Genomic DNA, 26,266 nt, shown 5'->3' on the forward strand with positions numbered 1-26,266 from the left:
GCTATACTAACTGCACTAACCACATCCTCTGGCAACAAATTCCAGAGTTTAATTGTGCATTGAGTAAAAAAGAACTTTCTCTGATTAGTTTTAAATGTGCCCCATGCTGAATAAGTGCCCCATCCTGAATAGGTTGTATTTTGCTATATTTCAGTCATGTTTTTCTGGTTAAGAGTGATACTAAAACAAAAGTAGACATAATCAGGATTCTTGCTTGACATAGCAAGTGTCTTATGTCAGTATTAAGGTAGCTACTCTATTGACAGGATTATAAGTAAAGAATTTGGATATTTTGCTCCTTTTTTGTCTGGTTAAATTCAGCCATCTTGTTTTGATAGCTAAATTTAGTCAGTCAGAGGGGGAACATTTTGAAAAGCAGAGGTTAAATTGGCTAACTCCCACAGTTAGCCAGTTTAAAAACCCTTTGATAATTAACTTTGCATTTTAAAATCCTTATACTGGGATGACTAACATGTATAACAGTCAAACATTTAATGTCAATATATTTATATCCTGTGCAGAAACCATTTTGATACAACTGATTCTGTTAAATGTGTAATAAGACAGATTTTTGTGTTTGCAAAAATAAAAGAAATTTGATCAATATATCTAAGAGCTTTGTGTGTCACTATCCCAGGAGAAACAGCTGATTTATGGGAATGCAATGTTCAATGTAAAGACCAGTTCTGTTTCTAAGACATAGCCTAGTTTTCTTTTACCTCAGAGTTGCTTGTGCTTAGATGGCATAATTAATCTCTTGTCTTCTAGTGCTGTGTAGCCAGGTGTTCAGCTGCACAGTAGGCCAAGAAGAATCATGCCTGCATTTTTAAAAGAACAAGGAGTAAAAACTATACTGTAGAGTATATCTAATATTTACAATTAAGCACTCCTGCAAGGGACTAGAAAACTGCTGTACTAAACTCCATATCTGCATTGGTTTTACAGGAGGACACAATCTTCAGTGCAAGCCACAAGAACTCGATATGTTGCTTGTTGCCAAATGCCTGGATCTCAGTTTTTAGCCATTTTTTTTTGCTTACCAATCTGAAGAAAAGGAAATGAGTCAACAATCCAGCCCCTGGGAGTAATGGAAAGTTTACGATAAAAGTCATTTTCTAGCTCTTTTTGATTCCTCTGGTCTCTCTGCTGCACAGCCCTACTTGCATATTGCTACTCAGTGGGCACTGATGGTAGCCTCCAGAAGCTACAGCTTCAAATGGTCCACCTCCATTTCTGACGAGAAAAACACCCCTGGATCTTATCTTGCATCTACTTCAGAAAAAAATGGTATGCGAAGGAAAACGATCTGTCTCCTGCCCTTGTTTTTTCCTCTTAACAGCCAAATTATACTGGCTGCTCAGCATCGTGCAGGAAACCCATGGGCAGGAATATGCCCACTCTATCCGAGTGGAAGGGGACATCATCCTGGGAGGACTCTTTCCTGTCCATTCACGAGGCGAGAGAGGAGTGCCTTGTGGGGACCTCAAGAAAGAGAAAGGCATCCACCGATTAGAAGCAATGCTGTACGCTGTAGATCAAATCAATAAGGATCCCGAGCTGCTTTCTAATATCACCCTTGGTGTGCGAATCCTGGACACTTGCTCCAGGGACACATATGCTTTAGAGCAATCCTTAACCTTCGTGCAAGCACTGATCGAGAAAGATGCTTCAGACGTGAGGTGTGCGAATGGAGATCCACCTATTTTTACCAAGCCAGACAAGATTTCTGGTGTAATAGGTGCAGCAGCAAGTTCTGTATCTATCATGGTTGCTAACATTTTAAGACTTTTTAAGGTAAGGGTTGTTTTTTTTCTTTATGTATAAGAACTTTGATTGACTTTAGAAAATTCATGTTTATGTTATTTCCCCTGAGCTTAAACAGGAAAACACTGTATGCAATGACCATTCCAAGACAGAAAATGTGCCTCAGTGTTTAATGTTGTGGAATATCTAAATCTGATCCATTGACTAGGCACTTAAAACCGTCTGCATGCAAGTCAGAGTTTTAAGCATTAATCTATCGGGAGGAAGTATAGGTGTTTTCTCAGGCATTAAAATCTTCTGGTAAGAATGTTGGTACAATTTATCAGCATTTATTTTGACTGAAGTACCATTTCCCCAGAAATCTGAGTGCTCTCCCTTTACCATTTTCATCAAAGCTTGCCACATACTGTGTCTATACTATTGCAGATGCAGACTCTTTCAGTTCAAATTAGGAGCTGCAGCTGCCTCCTCTGCCCCCATGACAAGTCCTTTGATGAAGTGATGAGAAACTGAACCTTGGTTAATCAAACTAGCTAGAAGCCAACCAATCACCTCCATTGTATTTTAAACCATACCAGAACGTAAACAACAATACATTCAATTTTATTTGACCCAGCAATTTTCTCTTGCCCCTTTGGACTTCCAGCTCAATTGGAACCAACCTCTGTTGAGTTATAGTACTCTAAGCCTTCATTTGCAGCTACCTGGGAATTTTCCTCTTAATTTATATTTATTTCCTCTCTCCCAATTCATCCCAGCTGTTGTCGTTACATTCCTTGGCTGGGGGCCACAAAGTGGGCCTTAAGTCTGGCTACTAGGTGCTGCCAATGAGTGAGGAATGGGTCTCCTTCCTTCCCCCCTCCCCCAGAGACTGTGAATGCTGTTTTCACAGCATCTCTAGCTCCAGCTGGCCTGGGAAATGAAAGACCTGACCCAGGAATCAAACCCAGACCTTCCACATGGCAGTGCAAATGACGGCCACTGTGTCACTGGGACGGCCCAGAATGTTTGCATTTTATAATATTGCTATCACCAATTGTTTTGCCCTATGTATATTTTGAATTATTTTACAGATACATTCAACTTACAGATGTTACATTATTTGCCCTTTTATCAGAGAACACAATGCAATATGGAACAATGTCATAATGTAATATAACATGATATATAGGGGGCGGGAATGGAGGGGAATAAGTAAATTCTGTGCTTTCACTCTTTATAATCTATTTTTTTCTTCTGATACCAACTCTTATGAAATGTAATTTATTACAAAACATGGTTTAAAGAAATGTTAGCATTTTGCTCCTTTTTTATATGATATGGAAGGTTTTATGTTGTGTCTGATAAAGGAACTCTTTATAACACTTCTAGTTGGGCCCCATTTTCAAAAGGTTTCTTGCACTCTGTGCCCAGGTTAAATCTCTGATGAGAAACAGAGTCCAAATTTAAGTTGATAATAGGTTGTACTTGTATGTATATTGAAAAGACAAACTCCAAAGGCATGAGTTACTCAAATTTGGGACTTAGAAAAAATGTCATCAGAAAGATATTCCGCTACTTCTGTAAATATAAAAAAAAAATTCACATCCTAGGTTTACAATGTGGTTCAGGGATCTGCATATCTTGGGAATAATCTCATTTTATGCAGGTTTTTAGGTTAGTTCTTGCTTGAAATCACGTAATACAGTAGGCATGGCCCTCATTATAGATTTTTTGGATGTTCTGAATTGCTTTCCTGATATCCCTCATATCTAGTATTGGGTGGAAGAAGCCCATTGAGCAAGCTCTCAAGGTCAAAATTTAAGGTTGTGCTGTTGATATTCATTCAAAGCCCCAAGTGAAGATGGCCTTGAATGTCTGGAAATATTGTTATCTTATGATAAGCCCAGAAGAGATTTTTGATCAGCAGATAAATTATTGTTATTAATTCCCTCTATCAAGAAATATCAGATACAGGTTACTCGATCGAAGGCCTTTTCATTTCCCAGCCCGGTATTGTGGAACAGCTTGCTGCTTGCCCTTAGGCAGAAGTCTGTCATAATAGTATATAGGAGAAAAGCTAAAAAAAACTCATTTATTTCCTGAAGAATTCATTAGGATATGTGAGATGCTGAGGTCTCTTCTGAAACTAATTTAGTTTTACTGTATCTTATTATTTTTGCCTGATGTATATGGTATATGTTTTCCTATCTTGATGTTTGATATTTTAATAAACAACTCTCTTGTGAAGCACTGCTGAAAAAAGTGGACTATAAATGTTTAAATCATAAAAAAATTAAATGAAATCTCTAAGCAAAGCAAGAAGCCCAAAACATCTGACCACAGTTCAGTCACCACACTGTCTCATTTAGAAAAACTCACAATCACTTTTGCAAACCAACTCCATAGGATTCAATAAGAGGGAAAGGGGGGAAAAAAAAATAAAAAAGATAACATTTTTCATTCCTGATGGAAAAAATGGGCATAATAAAAAGGATAAAGCTCATGAGAATATCCTAAAGGAGGTATGAAAGGCTCGCTTAAGCAGAAATCCAAAACAATAACAATAAAAAAAATGTCTCATATGCAGTGCTGCATATGCAGGGGGAACAATCCCTTCACTGTGATCACATGCCTCTTTGTTACTATGCTGAAGCTTCAATCTTTGCTCCACCTCAGGAGGAGGAAAGAATGGGGTCATCTGCTTCTTATCAGACAGCCATTCTCAGCCTTCAGCATGCTTTGATCTGCAACATGCAACATAGGACAACTACTAGTACATACACACAAACAAATGCCCACTACTAGTACATACACACAAACAAACGCCCACCCCATGACCCAGAAGAAGAAGAGCAGGGAATAGTTTTGAACTGGTTTTTTTTTTGCTTCCCGTGAATTACTTTCTGGTTTATATACGTCCTGTGTGTATTATCACTTTTCATGCCATACACTCAGAAATGCTGTAGATAATAGAAAAGGCATAAATAGTGAACTGTAAAGTCGATATGTTGAGTGTGTAATATGAGGAAGGGGTGTACATTAGCTTGTGTCATAGAAAATTGAGTGGTGTATAGCTATAAATATTTAGTCTGAGTGACTCATGCTTTCTAATGTATCACAGCTACATGAGAAGAGTATCAGTGCCTTTTGATCTCTCTCTCTATGGTCCTAGGAATCTGCTGGGCCTTGGATGCATGCTGGGAGATAGAGAAGATAAAATATGCATGTATGAAAAAGTGTTTGCACTCATATGTGAAAGCACGTGGAGTGCAAGTATGTGGTGAATACAAGGAAAAATAGATTAGGAGAAGAAAGATAATATGGATGTTGTACAGAGCAATGTGGACATAAGGGCAGGCCAAAGAAATTTTTAAAAGGCAAGTGCTGTCATCTCTAGTGACTTTTGCTTAGGAAAGCAAATAAGGATGGAGGAGTGGTCAGCAATGTCTTTGGCGCTAGCTGAGGAAGTAGCTGAAGAAAGTGAATTCTAATGACCTTTACTAGATTGCAAAGTTTTAAATGTCAGGTTCATTTTAACGGGCAAATGTGTAGCTGTGTCTGCTCTCCAGCCTAGAGTTAGTCCTTCTGTAGGTGAATATACTCTGGTCTGGTCTGACCCAGTATGGCATTTTCTTATGTTCTTATGTTCTTATGGTCTGAGGTCTCCCAGAAGTGAACAAAAGGCACAGGGGTAGTTGGGTGACTAGATATTTGTGGGCATGTCTGTGGGCAGGGCTTCTCCTTCCTCATGTAACTTTACCCCAGCTGTGTTGAATATTTTCTTTTGACTTGGTAGAATATTTCATGGATATCTATTACTATAACAGTTCCTATTCAAACAAACCTGAAATTGTCCTGCTATCTGCCTTACAAGGGCCTACGAATAATTTGGGCTAAATGAATCCCATATACCTATAGCATTATTGAATCACAATTGCTATTAAACTTTCAAATATTTATATTACATTTTGTTATCCAGTTAACCTGACATACAGAGATATATTCTGCGGTATTATTGATAGCTTACTTCAGCATATGCTAATTTAAATGCAAGTATTGTGATGGACAAGCGAAAAATCACAGGTAGGAAAATATTTACAATTCCTAGTGCAATGCTGCATCCAAAACTATATAAATTCTATGTTTTCCCAAAATAGAAAAAAAGAGCTATTTAAAATTTAAAAAACCCACTCCAAAGTCTTTTCAAGCTAAATCATTCTCTCAGAAACTGTCCCTGGTATATTCATATTTTGACCCCAATGCTCTGTATCAATAAGAAACATTTGCATCCTTGATATTAGTACGTATGTATTAGATGGTATTGCCACAAGAAATCATATAGTAATGTAAGTGTTTTTAGTGTCTTGGTATCCCTGAAAGCCTCAGTGTTCATAGCAGGGAAGATGTTATGAAACTTAATAAAATGGAAATACAAATATTCAAAATTTCACTTAACAAGCTTTCAGTTAGAGAAATGTTGGATTCTAATATGAAAGACAGCAAAATATTGAAAGAACTGGATTCCCCAGCCGTCTCATTATATCTCAGGTGATTATTTTATCCCACAATTAAGTAAAATTCAGAAGGTTAGAATTGTTTTTTCTTTTTAAAATACGATACTATATTCCAGAGCCTTGTTTAGATCGAAATGTTTCTGAGCAACAATTAATCTTGAATGTGTGCATACAAGGACAAGAATAATTAAATACATGAATAATGAGATTATCAAAGAACACCTAAACTATTGAGATAGATACATTTATGAGATACAGTTTTTATATAATTGTCAAATGATTTCATAGAAAATCATGTTACCCCACCACCCCCACCCCCTTTCATCAGGGGTCAGCCTTTGTGGCCATAGGGGTGGTGAGTGACCCTTCTGCAACCCCAGAACAGATTAACACCAGAGTTCACACCAGTAAACGAGCAGCAAAAGCTGGATGGCCCATGGTGAGACTTACACAGAGGACAATCACCATCCATAATTGGATGGTGTTCCAAACAGAAATAAGAATGTATTTTAGAGATCAAAGTCCAGAAAACTAGAAAACAATTGAGAAATACAGTCTAGCACTTACAATCAAAGGCAGCTTCTCAGTCACTCATAAAAACCTTCACAGGTGTTGCTCACGGTTTAGTCCCAGTCACTGCCCTCTCATGCTTTCCACCAAGGGCTCGCTCTTCCTTGACACTCACTGAAGAATACAGTCAGGAAACCTTTACTTCTTACAAAACTTGGGCTTTTCCAACTGTGGGCTTCCCCAGACAGAACCAGTGTCCCCCCTGGAACTAGAGACCAATATTTTTCTTGGTGACCTGCAGCTATTCTGGAGGGAGCTCTCTACTGCTCCTCCAGCAAACTTCCTCAGCCACTATCTAACCTCGAAGGCCTTGAGGGCTAGCATCTGAGACTGTAAGATCCAGAGCCTCATAAAGCTATCTCAGCTCCTTCCCAGTGCATGTGCAAGCACTACGTTCTCACCTGGAACTCATCCCCTTTGGGGGAGGCACCCTCCATCACTTAACACTAGATGCACACCTCTGTGAACCTCTCAACTCTGGAAAGTTCTACATTTCTAGTAAACCCAGGCAGGGGTCATACTCACTGCCACTGATAAAAATCCTTTTTGAGAAATCCTGAAAGAGAAAAGTTTTTCCCATACCAGATAACCACTTAAATCTCATAAGACAGGTGCATTGTACATTAATAATAGAAGCACCTGAAAGATGGTAATTGCAGGTCAAGAAGACATATTCCAAGAGCCTTCTTGGAACTTCTATGGCCAGCACTGAAATCTATCTTGAAAAGAAAATCTTTAGAAAAAAATGCTGCCACCTACTGACAATAAAATTGTAAGGATATATCACATTTCTGTTCACATTAACACACGATTTTTCTTTAGCCAAGTAAAATGACAAAAACACATCAATAGATTAAAGTCCTGCAGGCACTTCAATCATTCAGACCTTGTGAGAGAATCTGTATCCCAATATTACACATTACTCTCAATGCTGCTTCTATTCTGTGACCTGACAGTTGCCACTCACTGTGACCTAGGAGAGCAACAATCTTATCCACAAAATTTTGATTACCTACAAACATTATCAATAATCCAGATTACTCTCAAACATCCTCAACCAACTACATCAGGAAGCTGGCAAACTTAATTCCAGTAGGGAACTTTCCATCAAATTTCTTCTGTGTTAATCTCCTGGATGAAGGAAATGATCTTCTTTACTTCTTGTAAAGAGTCTGTATTAAAGAAATTACCTCCTCAGTACAGTCTCTAAGGGGAGAAAAATGCCACTCCTTTTAGTTACTATGAGTCTCTGGGTTAGCTTTCTCTATGCGCTAGCTTTGAGATCTAGCCAGATGCTGCAAGGAAAAATATAAAGTTAGTGGGGGAGGGTATCATTATCTCCTAAACACCTCTTCTTGACAATAAAATTGTTAGAACACTTCAAATAGAATATCACAGGCAGCTTTAAAGAGAGGAAAAAAAGTAGGAAGAATGTTTTGGAACATTTTTTGATATTTTGTGATCATTTTTAGGAGGTTTTTTAAATTAAAAACTAAGGAGTTAAGGCAAATTCCTTAAATAATATATGTTATCTTCCTTCAGGGATTCTTGTCTTCTAGCACTTTTCATAGAGCAGGCCTTCAGCTTTGGGGCATGGGTTCCCCACAATTCCAAACAGAAGTCCCACTAAACTGCAACAAAAGTTTAAATTTTAGTCCATCAGTTGCAGCTCGCTCTATAGCTAACATCCAAAGGAAGGAATAGTATAGGTGTCCAGAATCAAATGGCAACTGCAAGAAAAAACATGACAAACAGGCAGACAGAGGAGAACAGCTAGAGAAAACGTTTTTGGCCTGGTCCTTTTTGAAAAAAAAAAACTGTATTCACTGGAAAAAGATTGACGTCCATGATGGTGGCACCCTTCTTCAGCAGAGTCCACTGGGTGAACTCGAACTGGCCAGTACCCCATTGCTGCTCCTTGTGACCTTGGGCAAGTCACTTCATCTCCCATTGCCTCAGGTACAAAGCTTAGATTGTGAGCCTTCAGGGGACATGGAAATACCTAGAGTACCTGAATGCAATCCAGTGTGATGTGGCTGAAAGGCCGAATATAAAATCAAATCAAAGCAAATGAAATAAATAAATAAAACAATATACTGAAATCTCTCTGGAATGGCTTCAGCATAGAAGACCCCTTTCCTTTGGACACATCCTTCCAGTAGTCAGGTGAAGGCAAACCATGCTGGATGCCAGGCTACAAGCTGAAGTGCAAGGTCTCTCTCTTCCTTGAGACTCACTGAAGAACACAGTCGAAAAACCTTTGCTTCTAATACCACTTCTCCAACTGTAAGATCCACAGCCTCAGAAATCTATCTCATAACTCTTCCCCAGTGCTTGTGGAAGCACCTTTTATGACCTTACCTCAAATCCAACCCCACTGGGGGCCAGCACAGATAGATACACATTAGATACACACCTTCCCACCACTGGAAAGTTTTACATTTTGCTGAATGACCCCTTTCTAGTGAACCCAGAGGGTCTGGCACTGCTTGTAGATTGGGATCAAGTCCCTCAGGATAGGGTTCAATAGGAATTTGGGTCAAGTGAACCCTGGCCCAGAGGCTACATAGGGTGAACTGACATCTTTAGTTGAACAGGGCTCTCATCCACTGAGGACCCCACTATGACTCCCCTCTGACCGCTATTGTTTCTTTTTTTCTCACCCCTCAAATGGAAGTCACTCACCAGTTTATTCCAAACCAACAAACTGGTAAAACCAGCAGTCAGACAATAAAATAGAGTAGAATGGATTAACTGATTAAATCAGGGCCATAGGCTTACCCAGCTAAGCTAAGGTAGTTGCAAAAGAGACAGAAACAAATTCAGGTATCAGTGCTTCTGCAGCTATCTATATACAGATTCTCCCCTTATAAAACGGAGAACCAATTCACATTTACATCTTCTACCCCTCCTCTATCCAACAGCTTACAGGACTATCAGTAGGATGCAATTTTCACATCTGCATCTCATTTTCCAATACAATAGTGTCGCTTCTTTTTTGAGAAACCATGGATATCACAGTCCTACTTTCCACATATATAGCACCAAAGATTGCACTAATCACTACTTGCTTCACAGTATCTCTCCTCTAAGGATGTAGAATCTTTTTATCTATGCTTGCATCCAGGTAATAGTAATGATCTTCTCTGGTGTCCAGGGTCTCATCCTTCAGAGTTTCTCTACTTCAGATCCCTTCTCTCTCCCAGGGCTTCTCCCCAGATCTCCACTTCCTTCTTTGGGACTCAGGTCAGGTCCCCTGGTTGTCTCTCTACTAGAATATATGTCACTCTGCTGCTTCCTCTTGGGAGGGGGGGGGGGAGGGGAGAGAACCATTTAGGGCTCTCTTAGCACCAGGCTAAATCCTCTTCCAGCAAGGAATCCTCCAACGACTCCATTTCCATGATGGCAACTCCCCACAACTACAACCTGCTAAAATTCTAAACCACCCTTTTTATAAACCAAGCCCTCAGGGCACACCTAGCCAGTTAGGTTTTCAGGATATCTACAATGAATATGCATGAGACATTAGCATACAATGGAAGTGGTGCATGCAAATGTATCTCATCCTTATTCATTGTGGATATCCTGAAAACTTGACTGGTTAGGTATGGTAAACACTGCTCTACAGGATCTGGGTTCTTAACCTTCTCAAAGTACCACATAACTTTAAATTTAGTCACCTTGTCCTGTGTAAATACTTCAATTCAGAACTGCCATCTAGTGGTCATTATGAATATCATACTTTTAGGAACCATTTTTTCCCCTTAGGAAAAGAAAATCCAGTAGGAGTCAAGCAATCTCCCCTACCCAGAATCCTACCAGGGGTTTCATAAATGACGAAAAAAGTTACTTGGTGGGAGACCCTTCACATAAAGATATTACAAAATAGTCTTGTGTTATGACTGCTGCAGTGACCATAATTTAATTTCCTGACTTTTGTGTATGTACAATGGGGCCTTGATATTCTGGCAGCAACATTTTTAGAAATGTTATTTTCCTAATTTGTACTATAGTGCAGGCTTTTTGTATATTTAAGGTTTAAAACATGTAATATGTGCAAGGGTAAAACAAAAAAAATGTTTCCAATGGACTTATGTTAATAAGAAGCGCAATGCATGCCAGTTAAGGCATCAAGATGCAAAAAATGATTCATTTTGTGTTAGCTGGATGGCATATCTAATCTAATCTAATCAAACTCTACATAAAGGGCCCTATGCAGTAAAATTCACATTGAAATTCTCACATGCATTAAAACTCACTCATTTAAAGACAAGTATGTACTAATTTCAAACAAAAGAGAGCGAAGGTTAGAAGAAGGAGAGTGAGGGGAGAAGTAGAATGGGAGTGAGGTAAAGGGGAGAGAAAATTAAGGAGGAAAGGAAGAGAATGAGGAGGAAGGGAAGGGGAGGGATAACAAGGAAAAGGGGATGAGAATGTTAGGAAAAATTCCACCAAGAGTTGGTTGCCGCACATTGAGGCCACCAAAAGTTTTGTTGGAAGATACTCTGCAATAAACTATGGGTAAACCACATCAAGACACACAGAGTATGTGCTGGGCCCTCTCCAGTGGTTAGAAATAATAATTACAATTGAAGAAAGCTATAATTTCACTTATTTATTATTTATTTTAGACATTAAAATACACATCATATCGGTTTACATTATAACAGCAGGTAGAAAGTACATCGAACGGGGAGAAGGGGGTGGAGAACCAGCAGGAACAAGAGTTAGAGGGGCTCTAACAGGGAGCCCAAGGCAATAGTTAAAATAGAAATGGGGGAGGGGGGAGGAAGGGGGAGCTATTTACACAGAGGGAGTTGGAAGGGTGTAAAATTAGGGGGCTAAAATACAAGGATGGGGTGGGAGGGGGGGGGGCAAATATTTACAGGGACGGAGGGTGAGGGTGGATTGTAGCAAAGTTAGTCCGGAAAGGCTTGGTGGAAAAGCCAGGTTTTTAGACACTTGATAGCAAAGCTTCCTTTAGGCTGTCCAGTAGGATTGTGCTCTTTAGATCAAAACGTTGCTGGTTCTACGGTAGTTGAGAAGCTCCCTCCCATACTAAATGAATCTGTCCTTGTAGGGAAAATCAAGGGAGAAAGAACGGACATGAAATCTGAAATTGATATAGTTGGGTGATATGCCTCTTGATCTTGTTTACTATGACTCACTGTTGTCCATATTGGTATTAATCATACTGAATGGTGGATTTCTTTTTAATTGCATGTTCTTTTCGAATTGCCGTTACCCTGATAAATAATGAATATGTTAGAAATAATGATAGGCCTAATGGTCACTTTAACACCCTTCTTAATGCAGGTCACCTAGATTACCACTTTTATTCCATTTTACAACTTGAGATACTGCAGTAGAGTGAGGTAAAAAAAAAAAAAAAGCTAAGACAGTAATACATGAATTAGCTGTGAAATGAGAAGGATAAAAGGGAAAGAAGCCCACTATTTGCCTGAGATACCAGCAATTTGTCTTCTGAAAACATGACAGCTACCTCCTGATTTCCATTATGCAATGAGATTGCAAATAACATTTCACTGCAGTCTTAATCAATACAGGGGTCACGTGATGGACCCTCCGGGAAAAGCTCCTATTTACCCATGTAATTGATGTAACACAGTTGCTGGTGAAAGAAGGAGACTTCTCCTATACATTTAATTGTGAGCCCTGCCCAGATTCCTTTAAGAACCGAAGAATCACACTTAAGACTTGTTTATGTTCAATAATCTAATTCTAATTTGAGGTCATTTTAGAAATAAGGCTTCTGAAGATTTTAGGGCAGCACAGAAAACTTCTGAGTATGTGTGTGTGTACTTATGGAACTGCAATACTAATAATATTTATTCTGCTGATCTGAAGTGCATTTAATTATTAATTCAGTAAAAAATTACATGCTCAAAGTGCAGTGTAGTACTATAAACCTGTGAGCTCTACAAGAGCCAGCTAACTCAAAAGCAGTATGTTTTTTTCAGCCTGTGGACACAATATCTCTCTTGTTGTTTGCCGTATACCAAGCCTAGTTTTATTTATTTATACAGCATGAAGAGTTCATTGGGTTATGAGGCTCACTAGCAGAATTACATTTTTTACTTAGGCAACCCTTTTCATTAAATTAAATCTAACTCCACTTAATTTTGAAGGAGATTGAACACATTTAATTATCTATTCAGTGGTGTAAGATTCAAACTAATGGGTAATTAAGGATTTTTACATGTTTTAAAAATTACATACCCTTTGAAGTCGCTGCTTTTCTGAATTTAAACCAATGGTCATTAACCTTAAGACATAATAAGTTGGGTTTTAATCTAATGCAGTTACAACTTTAGCTTATGAGCTATTTAAAAATTAAAATTGATTTTAAAATCCTCATTGTGGGGCTGATTCATGAAGGTGCAATACCATTTTACTGCAGCAAAAAAAAAAAGAAAAGAGGTGCATTTTTAGCAAGTAAATCCCATTGATGAATATGGGGCTTTTAGTAAATAACAGTTTTTCTTTTGCAGTAAAATGGTTCTGCACCTTCATGACTCATCCCCTGAATCAGGTATTTAAAAATCAGGAGATCAGGTTAAATCCAAATATAAACCTTTGCTGTCAGTGATAATTTGCATTGTGCTAGTGCTAACAGTGAGCTAGTTAAAGTTCACTTGTTCCATATATTGAGATTATCAGATGGCTATGGATCAGGAACGACACAAAACATATAATATAGCACAGGAAGCACTCTGCAGGAGAGGAGCAAGAGGGATCACAGGGGCAATGAAGGTATCTCTCACTGCTGTTGCAAGACCATAGTCCAGGTTTCCAATGACCATAGTCCAGGAAGCACGGCCTGAGAGAGCTTGACTGTTTGCTCACACAATACATGTGGATGATAAACCTAAGTGAAAAGCAATCCCCGCTAAATAAACAGCGCAGGTTGGTATCTGAGTTGCTACTCAAGCTACCCCGTGGTGGTCTATTTGTCGCAAGCGTGGGGAGGTTTATGGCAGGGGTGCGAAAGCAATTCAAACCTGCCTGGTCTTCAGAATATGAGTCATGAAAATTCATGAGATACACTTGCACGCAAATGGTTATCCCCCAAAACTACCTTTTTGTGGCTCTTGAGGATGTGATTTGTGCACCCTTGGTTTTCAGAGTTTCATACTGAATACTTAAACATTAGACATGAATATAAGAGACTTGGGAAACCATTATATCCCCCACACCCAAGATCCATGCAGATGTATGAGACACAAAGCAAATTTCTTCTGAACTACATTATGTTCAAGTATCAAGCTAGTTCCCAAAAAAACCTATGATTTTCAATCATTTAGCAGCCAAAACTCTGAATGTAATGAAAGTGTGGCATGGATAAACACAAATCAGTTGTTTACTCTTTCAAAAAGTACAAAGACTAGAAGACACACAATGAAGTTACTAGGCGATATAGTTAAGACAAATAGGAGGAAATCTTTTTATACTCAACACGTAATTAAACTCTGGAATTTGTTGCTGGCTGATGTGGTGAAAGTATATCTGGGTCTAAAAAAGGTTTGGACAGTTCCTAGGAGATTATTAAGGTGGAGTTAGGGAAATTCATGGTTTATCCCTGGGATAAGTAGCATAGAATCTATCGACCTTTTGAGATCCTGCCTGGATCTTGTGACCTGGATTATCCACTATTGGAAACAGGATACTGGGCTTGATGGACTTTTAGTCTGACCCGTCATGGAAAAGCTTATATAAGAATATATCTTAATAAAGACCAGGTGCTACAATTGAAACAAGAGGTACATTTCAAGAAAGCCCAAATAATACATGTCCAACGCCAAAGACACAAAACAGGTTTTAATGAAACCAAAAATTTATTGCGAAATCCACTGAAACATGCATTGTGGTAACATTATAATTGCCAGAGACTTAACCCCTCTTAGGAGGATAGCAAGACCTTATTTTCTGATTGCCTTCACCTTTAATTCAGTGAAATTTGGGTCTGCTTTATGAGGGAAATGAAGGGAAGAGATGCATGGGACTGGCTCTGCCATTTAAGCAGACTGCCCGATGTCCTAAAGGCATTAGAGTATTTCAGGGAAGCAAAATGCTCACTACTCAGTACAAGGATTTCTGCCACTTGAGATTGGAGCTGAGGGCAGAGAAGAAACTGTCTACTCCGATGCCTTTCATAGAAACCAAGACTTTGAAAATATTTATTAGCGGTGATATTTAGAGATAAAGGTCAACAAGCAAGTTGCGAGATATAGCTTCCTAAAGTTATCACGTATAAAACTTGTTTACTGACCTTTATTTCTACATATCTAAGTGGATTAATATGGCAAACACATTACCTAGAAGTGCTATAAAATCTCTGGGAAGTTACTGTTTCTGCTTTGTTTTTTTTGTTTTTTTTTACAAAAACAGTCTTTGCAGTATCTTTCTTAAAGTCAAAACGACTTGTACTTGGGAGGGAGGTAAACTTCCTTAAATAAGGTACTAGAGTCCGTTGTGTGTGCTCACAATAGAAACTAACAAAGATCAAATAAAGAAAACGGATGCTGTGAAATTTGAACCCTTCTTCATTTTCATTAAATTAAATCCAGATATTGGGACTAATTTATTAAGGCCATTTCTCCAATCTGGGGGCAATTATCAGTAGCCTGCCTTGGTGCAAATTCCCCAGGTAATTTTATACTCATGAAGCTGGTAGGCAATTATTTTTAATGCATAGTTCTGCTTTTGAACATTCCCTTATCAGGGGAGGGGGGGGGGGGGTGTTACATGGTGATAAATGTACCCATGGAATTTGCACCTCCTCTATTTGTGGGCAGAGGGGAAGGGGAAGGAGTATGTGCTGTGAATGCACTTTATTCCCCCACCCTTTGCACGCTCCTAGGACACTTTTTAGTGCACGTTGTGAACCCTGTATGTGCGATCTGAGGAAGCCATTTTCAAGACAGGCCAGTTTATCTGGCTTTGAAAATTGTCTTCCACATGTCTATGAGGAAAAACATTTTAATAATTCTCAAGACTATTGTTTTCAAAACCAAACTAAGACATTTCATTCCTTAATCACAGTCACTTCCTTCTGGCTCCCCTAATGGAGAAGGAGATTGCTCACTTTTAGCTATCAGAGTCTAGCTAGATGAAGTTATGGATAGCGCCCACCTTTTTGCTTTTTGACCCAATGATTTTCCTGGTGTTTTATGTCAAAATGTTTAAATAATTCTGCGTTATCATTTGAAGGCTGAAATAGTCTGTTATGTTTGGCGGTCCGCAGGCCGCTCCCGCGAACCACCGCACGCACACCCCCAGCCAGGCCCCCTCTGGCTTCCGACGTGGCCTGACACCGGCAGCCCCCCATACAGCGAGAAGATGCCCTCCAACATGGCAAGCTGCTGCCGGCACCACTATGGTGGTAGGACACTGTGGCCCTGACCAGCCCTGCTTCCCCGTTAGGCGTGTGTTCACTCGGCGTCATTATATTTAAAGTGCCTGCAGTGGGTAAAGCCCCGCAGTGCCTTATGATAGCCTCACATGGCTAGCCCTACAACGGGCCCTTCCTGTTCTTCCCTCACTGCTTCAGCAACAGGTCCAGCTACTTCGCATAGAGCGTGTTGCTTCCAGAGCTCTTATCTTCATTCCAGCCTTGTATTCAGTCCTCATCCAGCTGCCTTTGGTTTATCTTCATTCCAGTCTATTCCTTCCATGTTGCCCACCTGTTCTTGTCCTCGCCTGCCTGCCCTGCCTATACGTCCCTCTTCTCCTCCCTCAGATGGATATCTGGTTTGACTTTGGCGTGGACCTCAGCAGAGGCCCCCACCTGCCCCAGCACCCAGAGGCTCAACCCAAGGGGAACGTGAGCTGGAATAGGTGAAGGCCCAGACCAGTCTCTGCTTCACCTGGCTCCTCCTGCTGACGGTGGGAACCTGCAGGGCTCTCCCTACAGGTAGTCAATCCTGTCTCAGCCCAAGGGTCCACAGACACAACATCGTCATTTATGTTTTTCTTCTTTATTTATCTTTTGCCTTCATTCTTATCTTCCTGGGTTTCCTCAGACTGGTGAGGATAACAGAATTTTTGTGATATGCCTATCAATTGGTCTTTGTTGTCATTTTTAGACCAGAAAGAAATTACATTTTTTTTTTTCATTTTGTGTCTCTTCCCCCGTCTTTAAATGACAAACCAACAACAAAATGCTGTTTTGTTTCTGTTGTAGCTAAATCACACACTAAATCAATGCCATGTGCACTAAATGATTTTTGTACATGAACAAAATGAAGCAAACGCTTTTCCCATCCTCACCCCTAATTACCATTAACTGCCTAGAATGAGGTTTGCTGTAATTCCCTCTTTAGCTCATGTGTTACCTGTGGTCTGGGAGGACTCATTTGTTTTTTGTTGTTGTGAAATTTCAAACTTCAATAAAAAGATACTTTAAGAGGGGACAAAAGATAGAAAGATACAGGATGAACACTTTCCTTATGGAGAGAGAGAGATAGGGCTGGGAAGGATGGAGAGAGAGACAGGAAAGAAGAAGAAAAGGACTGCGACAGAGAGAATAACAACACTGCGGGCTGCATTCAAAAGGTCATTTTCCTTCTCCGTGCCTATTGGAAAAAAAAACCAAACCAACATTATTGAATATGGCTCTGTGAGGGCATGAGAAAGAAAGTAAAGACCAAATTGTCAACTATGTACATGTTTTATGGGATTCTGAGGTATCCACGCTCCCAGCCTGCAGGAAGCGTATGGTTATCTTTATAAACATTTTTCTGGGGTGCTTTTTCTTCTTATTGAGAAAAAGGTTTTCCTTTCTGGTTAAGCAGTTTGAGAGCAATTTTTGGAGGAATTTTCCCAGGCGACTATGCAGTTGACTGTAAATTCCCAGGGCTAAACATGTGCCCCTCCCCACCCCCCACCCCCCAAACCCCAGGGGCCAAACGTTTTGTGTTCTGCTTTCCAGCTGCAACCAAAAGAGGCGGGGGGGGGGGGGGGCCAGGGCAGGTCCCACAGATGCCATGACCGAGATCAGATCGACAGCGAAGGAAATCACCTGGGGGTGAATCAGCAGGGGAATGGAAAAAAGGGATAGAGCAGGTCACTTAAATGCAGGAGAGGAAAAGACGTGTGGAGTTGTGATCTGATTTCCTGAACGCTTGACCTAGGAAGGACGGAATTGAGATAGATGCCCATGGCTATACAAGAGCAACTCATCCTGCTGTGTCATGTGCATTTTTTTCTAATGTCTTTTATTATGTAGGAGGATCTTATGGTAAATATGTTGGAGCTAATTTAGAAACAGTGCCGTCCTACTTTTCTATAATACAAGTGGCATTATTCGATCCTCTGTTTGTAGACATACTCTGTTTTTTGGGTTTGTTTTTTTTTTTTTGTGAACGGCATGGTGAGCTCCAGTTTCCCAGTATATCCCGTAAGGCTGTAGTGTACATGATAAAGCAAATACTAAATAGTCATTTTGCTTCCATGAGACAGGTCCTGTGTAAAATTATTGCTGCTTCCTCATGGCAACCCAAAAGACTTTGGCAGACCCATTGGTGCCTTGGGCAGAAATCTAGATCATCTCAGCAAGCCTTGCTGTCTATTCCCCCCTCTGACATAGGCTAACCTGGCTGTTTTGCATCCCAGCTCTGTAACAGTATCCCTCTTGATCTTTTACTTAAAAAGTGATTATCTACTATTCTATAGGAAACTAAACACTTATTTGTTTGCACAGGTTTTTGATTAGTGAGAAATGGTTTTAACTGTTTGACATGATATCGGTCCTGTTTTTATTTTCATATTATATTTCTATTAGATTGTATGGTTTGTTCTTACATTTAATTATAACTCATTTCGAGTTTTATTCATATAATGAAATAGGTACGAGGATCACTGTGGTGTCCTATCCAGATGACAACTCTAACCCAATTCTCCTAGCCCTGACTTTTTTGGTTTTGAATTCTTCGTTCTATACTCTGCATTGATGAGATGTGAGAGCACGGTTTGATGGAAGTGATTGTGAAGTGTAGATATGGCTTACTTCTGAAGGGAATGAACTTTCTTATCTGCACAACTGCTAAGGAAGAGAGGGCAAGATAAAGTGTGTAGTGAGAGTATAAGACTTCAATAGGATTCTGACATGCCTATAGAATGGGAACAGTTTTATTTGGGTGCTTTTGGTTTGGTACCAGAAATGATAGATTTTTATTTTTACTCTATCTGTTGCGGTCCCGACCACTTCCCTACTGTTAGGGCTCAGGCCCGCCTACCTCCACTTCAGTGATCACCACATTCTGCCCGCTCCGGACCCCGGGGGCTTCTCTCACTCCACGTGGCGGCCGCCATTACGGGCCTGCTTTCCTTCGGTCTCGCGCGCGAGGACGTCTGTCTTGAGTGTCCAGCTCCCGGAAGCCCGGCCCCGCCCACGCTGCTGACGTCACGCCCAATTCCTGATATAACCGGCGTTCAGACTCTCTCTCAACGCCTTGCAACGAGGTTCACAACTTCTTAGTTGCTCCTAGTTGCGTTCCTGTTGATCTCCACGTTGCCTGCTTCTGACTCCGGTTTGCTTCTGACTCCGCTTCAGCTCGCTGCCTGCCTCTGACTCCGGTTTGCTTCTGACTCCGTTTCAGCTCGCTGCCTGCCTCTGACTCCGGTTTGCTTCTGACTCCGCTTCAGCTCGCTGCCTGCCTCTGACTCCGGTTTGCTTCTGACTCCGCTTCAGCCTGCAGCCTGCCTCTGACTCTGGTTTGCTTCTGACCCCGCTTCAACCTGCAGCCTGCTTCAGACTCCGGTTTGCTTCTGACCCCGCTTCACCCACTGCCTGCCTCTGACTCCGGTTGCTACAGACTCCACAGCCGCCCGCTGCCCTGCCTTCAGCCGGCCCTCGGCCCTGCGCAGCCGGTCCCCTGCCTTCCGGGTACCTTGGACTTCCTATTCATTCTGCTTGCTCTGGTCCCGGCCTACGCCCCACCACAGCCTTCTGGACATTCTGTAAACAGCTCCCAGTCCCGAGGACCCGGGACCCTACGGGCTCCTCCCGGGGGGTCCCTGGTTCCTGGGTGAACCCTTCCAGCTTGTGACTCCGCCCCCCGGCTTACCCTGTCTCCCTAGGTAGGCCGGCCCAAGGGTCCACTATCTTCTCCAGAAGCATCAAACTGCAACACTATCTGTTTTCTTTTTTCATTGTCTCCTACGGAGTTGGTCTGTGCAACTTGTTTTGGCCATATATAAATGAGCTACTTTGAGGTGTAGGCAATCCGTTTTCAGCTTTTTTCCCCCTCTACATATAGCTGACCACTTTTGAACTCAGATCAGTACGTCCAGCAAGTTCTAGTTTCTGTTGGTGTCAGGACAGCGATTGCATTCATGGAACTGGATGATGAGAAGCATGCATATTGTTAGGAAGCTGATAATGTATTATGTAGTTCCATCAAGGGGCTGGTCTGCAAATGCTTGCAGAAGGATGTTTGAGTTTTCTAAGATACAGAGGGACTTTGAGTCACAGGATATCATTTATTTTTATTTCTCAAACTTAATGAATACCATCTGGTTGTGAGTTTATCTAATCCTTGAATTTGGGTGAATCAAGCCCTTGATGAATATAAGTTTCACAGATTATGTGAACATTACCTGACAAAATAAAAGAAAGAAACAGCTTGTCTTTGGAAAGGATCCAAATTTCTTTGTGCTCTATTGAAGCAGAACCTAAAAAATTCATATAGTACCTAAATAAAAAGCATATGATGCACATGGCACGGAAGAAGAAACTGGCCTTGCTTTAAGTCCTCTAGGTTGGAAATCATGCTGGCAATCAAAGCTATTCAATCTTTTCAATGGGAGGCATGAAAACGTATTTTGAAAAAAACATCTCATCCTAACTTTCTGTTTTTTTATCCCTCATTTTTCCATCATAACACTTTACCATGTCCTTTAGCCACGTGTACCAGTGGTAGCATTTATTAGTCAAAGTAAAGAATGCGAGGAACGGTGTATAAAAAAGTCCTTTATAAAAAAGCCCTTTATAAAGTGGTAGAATTTGCCGAATACACTTTGCAGTCTCTTTTGTGCTCCGTACTTTGGAGAGAGAACTGAGCAATACGGTTTACCCATCCTGAGCTGGACTACACAACTACATGGTTCAGTTTACACAGATTGTTGCACTACTAAAAGAGTAAAGAAAATAAGACTGCATATAAAGTGGGAGTATTATCCTTGTGACATTAGCTCTGCTGACATGCATTGCCCCTGAGGCAGCTCTCGGCCAAAGAGCGAAACTCGGCCAGAGTCGAGCCATTTCTAATAAAGGCTTTTTTATACACATTCTTTACTGCTCCACAGCCAACTGGTTCATCTTCCGATTTGTTTTCTGGGTCCATTTACTAGTCAAATGCAGACACTATCTATCTTAAACTATTTTGTAAGAAAATTGTACAAAGCATAGACTAAATAAGAACTATAAATCAACCTGAGCAAAGAAATTCATGGATGAGATGTATAACAGGAAGATATTAAAATAATACATATTTAGAATCATATTTATTTATTATTTTATTTAAAGCTTTTTTATACCGACTTTCGTGATACGAATCAAATCAAATCGGTTTACATATAACAAAGTTCTTAACAATAACATTAACCATCCAAATTAATAAACGTTAACTAGAAGGAGAAGAAAAGTTACAATAATATATATAAATGACTCAAGGCGTATCAAGGAGTGGCATAATATATGCTAAGTCTGTCATTTGAGTAAAGTGATAATGAACTGAAGACTTGGGAAAAGAATAAGGCCTGAACATTTTGAAGCTTGCACAATCACAATAAAGAGTGTTCTGGAAATCCAAGTATTATCTTCTTAAGATGTCAGTAATTGGATAGCCTGCTATTGTTTTGCTTTGGTGAATAATAAGGGACTTCACATCTCGTCGAGTCTTTGCACTATAAAGTGTTGCTGATTTTTTTTTGTTTTGTTTTCCCCATCAGTTCAAGATAATAGGCTATTTTTTTTTCTTCTGCAGTTCCATCCCAACCTCCCTTAAACTCTTTTGACAGTAGTGAAACACGCAGGTGATAATGGAGGACTGCGTTTCCACTTTTCCACAGGGAACTGCAGTCAGTTGTTGACCAGCATTTCAGTGGAGTAAGCTGCCTCACTGAAACTTGACCTTTTGGAATGTTTTATTTTGTCTTTGAGAAGAAGTCTAGAAATAGCTTGTGTGACATTTTTCACTTGGCAAAGAGACTTTAACTAGTAGTGTGACTGCAAATTTTGCTCGTCATATTGAGGTGTGTGCAATATAAGGCCACCAAAATGTGCACCACTTTGTAACAACACTAAGGGTCACTGTGTACATTTGGAGGAATGGGAGACATGGTTGTTTCATTGATTATAATGACAAAGGAAAAGAGCTGAGCAGACAGTACAACATCAAACCCTCTTCCTTAACATTTAAAACATAAATATATTTATTTATAAAACTTTTTACCCTGTCCGATTACCAAAACTGTTCTGGGCAGTTCCCAAAAAACAAAAATATGGAAATCTGTAATGGAAGAAACATAGCATAGTTGTCTTGAATGGCAATAAAAACTAAAATGAAGCAGTGTGGGATAAATATGGACAAGTGGTTTGCTATTTTACACATACTTTATGTGAATTGTGTTTCTCTTTGTGTCTATTGCTTTTTCCCCCCTCAGATTTGCAAAACACAATGACCAAGGTAATATATTTATGTTCTGTCTTCCATTAGCCTAATCATAAGTCCCACATGTTGCACTGGAGGTGGACCCTTGGCCCGGTGCAGGATTGGTACGGCCCTCTGGTCAGACCCGGAGAGCGTCTGCCACCAGGAGACGGAGCACAGGAGGAGACAGAGGCTAGCTGGAGCTTCGCCAATAGCAACCCGGGGTTCCCTCAGGTTGAGTCCTTGGTTACCCGGGCCACCTGGTCTTAGGTGGGCCTCGCAGGGTCTCCTAGAGAGGAAGCGCAGGGGAGTGTCCACCACGAACAAGGGTGCGTGGTTGATGTTCAGGCAAGAATGTCCTGAGGTCGCAGGAGGCCAGAAGAGAGCGTCTGAGTGGATAGCGAGGATCAAGGCCAGAGTATCAGTCCAGAATGGTCAGTCAAAGCAGGGGTCAGTACCTAAAGTCAGTCTGGGAGAAGTCAGGCCAGGCAGAAGTCAAGTTCCAGGCAGCGATCAGGAGTAGTCAGAGAACAGGCAGAGGTCAGTACCATGAGATCAGTCCAAAAGGTACTACCAGGGATAGAGAGACGAAGGAACAGGAGACACAGGAGGCGCTGGAACAGGAGACATAGGAGATGCTGGAACAGGAGACACTGGAACAAGAAACACTGGAACAGGCAAACTAGAGAACACCGGAGTGTACAACCCGATTGCCAAGGCAGGGATCATGGATCTGAGCCCTGCCTTATATATGGTGGACTTGTGATGTCATCAGTAAGCACCACTCGGGGTTTTTCCATGCTTGGGTCTTTAAAGGTGTGCAGGCTGGCCACGCGCACGCACCTAGGGGCGGGGCCGAGGACTCCGAGGACGCAGAGCCCCGACAGGAGCTCCGCTGTGAGGCCTGCATGGGAGACCAAGAGTGGGGGAGCCGGGGATGCCACGAACTGCCTGCGGCTGCGGAGGAAAAGAGCCTGGAGCTTGTAGATGGGAGAGCAAGGTGAGCAGGGCCGGTCGCGGAGCAGAAGCAGCCGGGACGCGCAACACCACATATTGCTCTTTCGTAACTATTAGCATTGTTGCATGCTCATGCACTGAAGACTTGTCATAGGGGATTGTTTACAGTAAGACAGCGGTTCCCACATCTGGTCATCATACTTTCCAAAGGGTCTGCTTTTCAGAGTATCCAAATATACAGATAATCTGGATACTAGTGAAATGGTATGGAAATATATCTAATGAATATTCATTGTATATATCCTGAAAGTTCAAGGACCAAATTAAAGAACTACTGGTCTAGAATATTAAGTCAATTATTTAGGATGGGGGACTTGAGGTAACAACTTCTTTGGTCATGATTCATGCATTATTTTGTTTTTGCCTTAGAACTGAGCACTGAGCAGCAATGACCAATCAATATTGCGGTGTTTGCAGACTTGGCTTCAGCTATTTCCACCTCATTTAGGGACTGTCAGCACTACCTTCAATACTAAGCAATTATTATTATATACCTTTATCTAATATTTGGGCAAATGGATTATACAACATCCTATAAATCTTAATTTACCTCAGTAGTCTGAACTCAGTACTTCAGTGGGTTTTCCACAAATTGCTTAGTGTTCTTGTTGTATTTACCAATGATCCTGATTGTATTTGTGGATTGTGACAAACTGAAGTTCAGTTGGTTGAGTTAGAAAAGATGCACCATTGAGTTGTCTACCTGAAAGGACATTTTCATCCAGAAAAGTTATTGTAGAGTGGTGCAGTTTATTCTGTACATAGTTTGCTTCTTTTATTTCTTTTTCTCCTTAGAGTATGGTATGTTACAGTGCCGTCAGCTCTATTACTCACAGTGAGTGGTATACTCTGTAGAGTGGATTCTAGCCAGTATTAATCAGAGGGGAAGTAGTTTTGTTGTGTGCATTTGTATGAATATTGAACAACTTTTAGGCAGGCTACAGTATTCACCTGGGAATAGAGCAAAGCTTACTCTGTAATGCTAATGATCATGATAAGATTCAGCAATAGGTATGCTACCATTTTGCATGCAAATTCATCTACAGAAATCATGGCCTCAATATTTAAAGCTGAATGGCTATGTAACTTAGCCATATATAATTTATATGGCTAAGTAACACAGAATATTCAGCAACACAGTTATATCACTGAATATATGCATAAAAGTCGCTACTTAGATAAGTTATATCCAGCTAAGTTAAATTTGCTCTATGACAGGTCTAACGTCTGATTAACTTCACCAAATAAGAGCGAATATCACTACTTATCTGGTTAAGTAGCACTACTTAGATCCGCCCATTCCCTGCCTCACTAGATATCCAGTTATATACATAACAGAATAATTACTTATCCAGCTAAGTGGAGACTGCTATACATACCCATAGAGTCAACAAAATGCTATAAATATAGCGAAAATAGTGCCTGTGATAAAAATGGGTTTGGTTAGGAAAATTGTAGAGCTACCATATCATTTGTTTTTAATTCATACAGTATATATGAGAGAGAGAGACTCTCTGTATAGAGTAAATGTGACATGCTCTCTCTCTCTCTTTATATATATATATATATATATACCACTGTAAAAGGGTACACTTTCAACTCGGGGTAGGTTTGGGTTGGGATGCTGTTACATACACAGTCAGAAGAATTGACTACAGGAGCTCTCTAGTCCAGACATCCTCAGAGGAGGAGCTATGAACTGTATGTTACTTCTCTTAAGCACTCTACCCCAAGATCTAACTAGGACCATTTAGTGGAGACCCAAAGGGTCTCTACAAGTCCTTGCACTTTTGTAAATGCCCTGCACGTATGTTGTTTTCCTCCCCTGAGCTAACACCTGGAATGCCTCTTTTAATCCTTGTTAAAATTATGTATGCTCTGGAAGTTTTGCATATTTTTAGCAGGGCTGAGGATGAGGAAGGTATTTTTCAAGTAGGTCAATTTACCTGAATAAATCACTATTGCCCCAGATTGCACCCTTTCCAAATTGCCCTCCTCATGACATAGTGCTGAGATTGATAAGGTTTGTCCTCTTGCTGTAAGAACAGGTTGACCCTGTTGGCTTGACAAGGAGGTAATTCCCTCGCTACATTTTTTATCCTTTGCCAAGTCATTAGTAATTGTGCTCCAGGTCATAAGGTTCACAGAAAGAAATTGCTTCCCACAAGTGAACAAAGCCATTTAAATTCAAGCCTTTCGTGATATTTGGGGGGGGGGCAAATTTCATGCCACCATGAATGTAGAGTTACAAATGATGCGAACGTAATGATATGCAAAACTAAAGGGAGACATAAAGTAGGAGAATTTCATTAATGTAGTCCACTGTGAGAGTAAATTAGAAATAAATAATAATAAGGTCGACTTTCCTAATTAATATTCATGAGGTGGGATACAGGCTTTGGAAACTTCCTAAGGTTGGGGTAAATAAAACACATAGCATAAGACTTTTTGGAAATAAAAGTAACTTTAACTTGATTAGGAGAAAAGATAAAATGAGCAGTAATGTTAAGGAGTATTTTGGATGCGCTGGAGAGCCAGACTGCATAGTGCTCTGTGAAATGATGATTTTAGTGCCAATATTTAGAATCTTCACTTGCAAAAAAAAAAAAACAACCCAAAAAACAAACAATCATTTATTTTACATTTTACTTGTTGATATAAATAAGAAAATTGACTTGTGCATAATTTTATTGCCGTGCACAGATGGTAAATAAAGCAAGAAATATCCTTTTTTAGTCAACTGTG

The 26,266-nt window shown here is 40.4% G+C and overlaps 1 protein-coding gene across 1 annotated transcript in view; it reads left to right on the forward strand.

Moving 5' to 3' along the window:
- Positions 1–1,275: 1,275 nt before the first annotated feature.
- The window catches only part of GRM8 (glutamate metabotropic receptor 8), a 1,288,815-nt gene continuing 1,263,824 nt past the window's right edge, over positions 1,276–26,266 (forward strand). Inside the window, exon 1 of the mRNA XM_029616204.1 lies at positions 1,276–1,794. Coding sequence (XP_029472064.1) covers positions 1,285–1,794 — 510 coding nt within the window. The 5' untranslated portion in view covers positions 1,276–1,284. The remainder of the gene's footprint in view (positions 1,795–26,266) is intronic.

The sequence above is a fragment of the Rhinatrema bivittatum genome, chromosome 9 (genome assembly GCF_901001135.1).
Source record: "Rhinatrema bivittatum chromosome 9, aRhiBiv1.1, whole genome shotgun sequence".
Taxonomy (NCBI): domain Eukaryota; kingdom Metazoa; phylum Chordata; class Amphibia; order Gymnophiona; family Rhinatrematidae; genus Rhinatrema; species Rhinatrema bivittatum.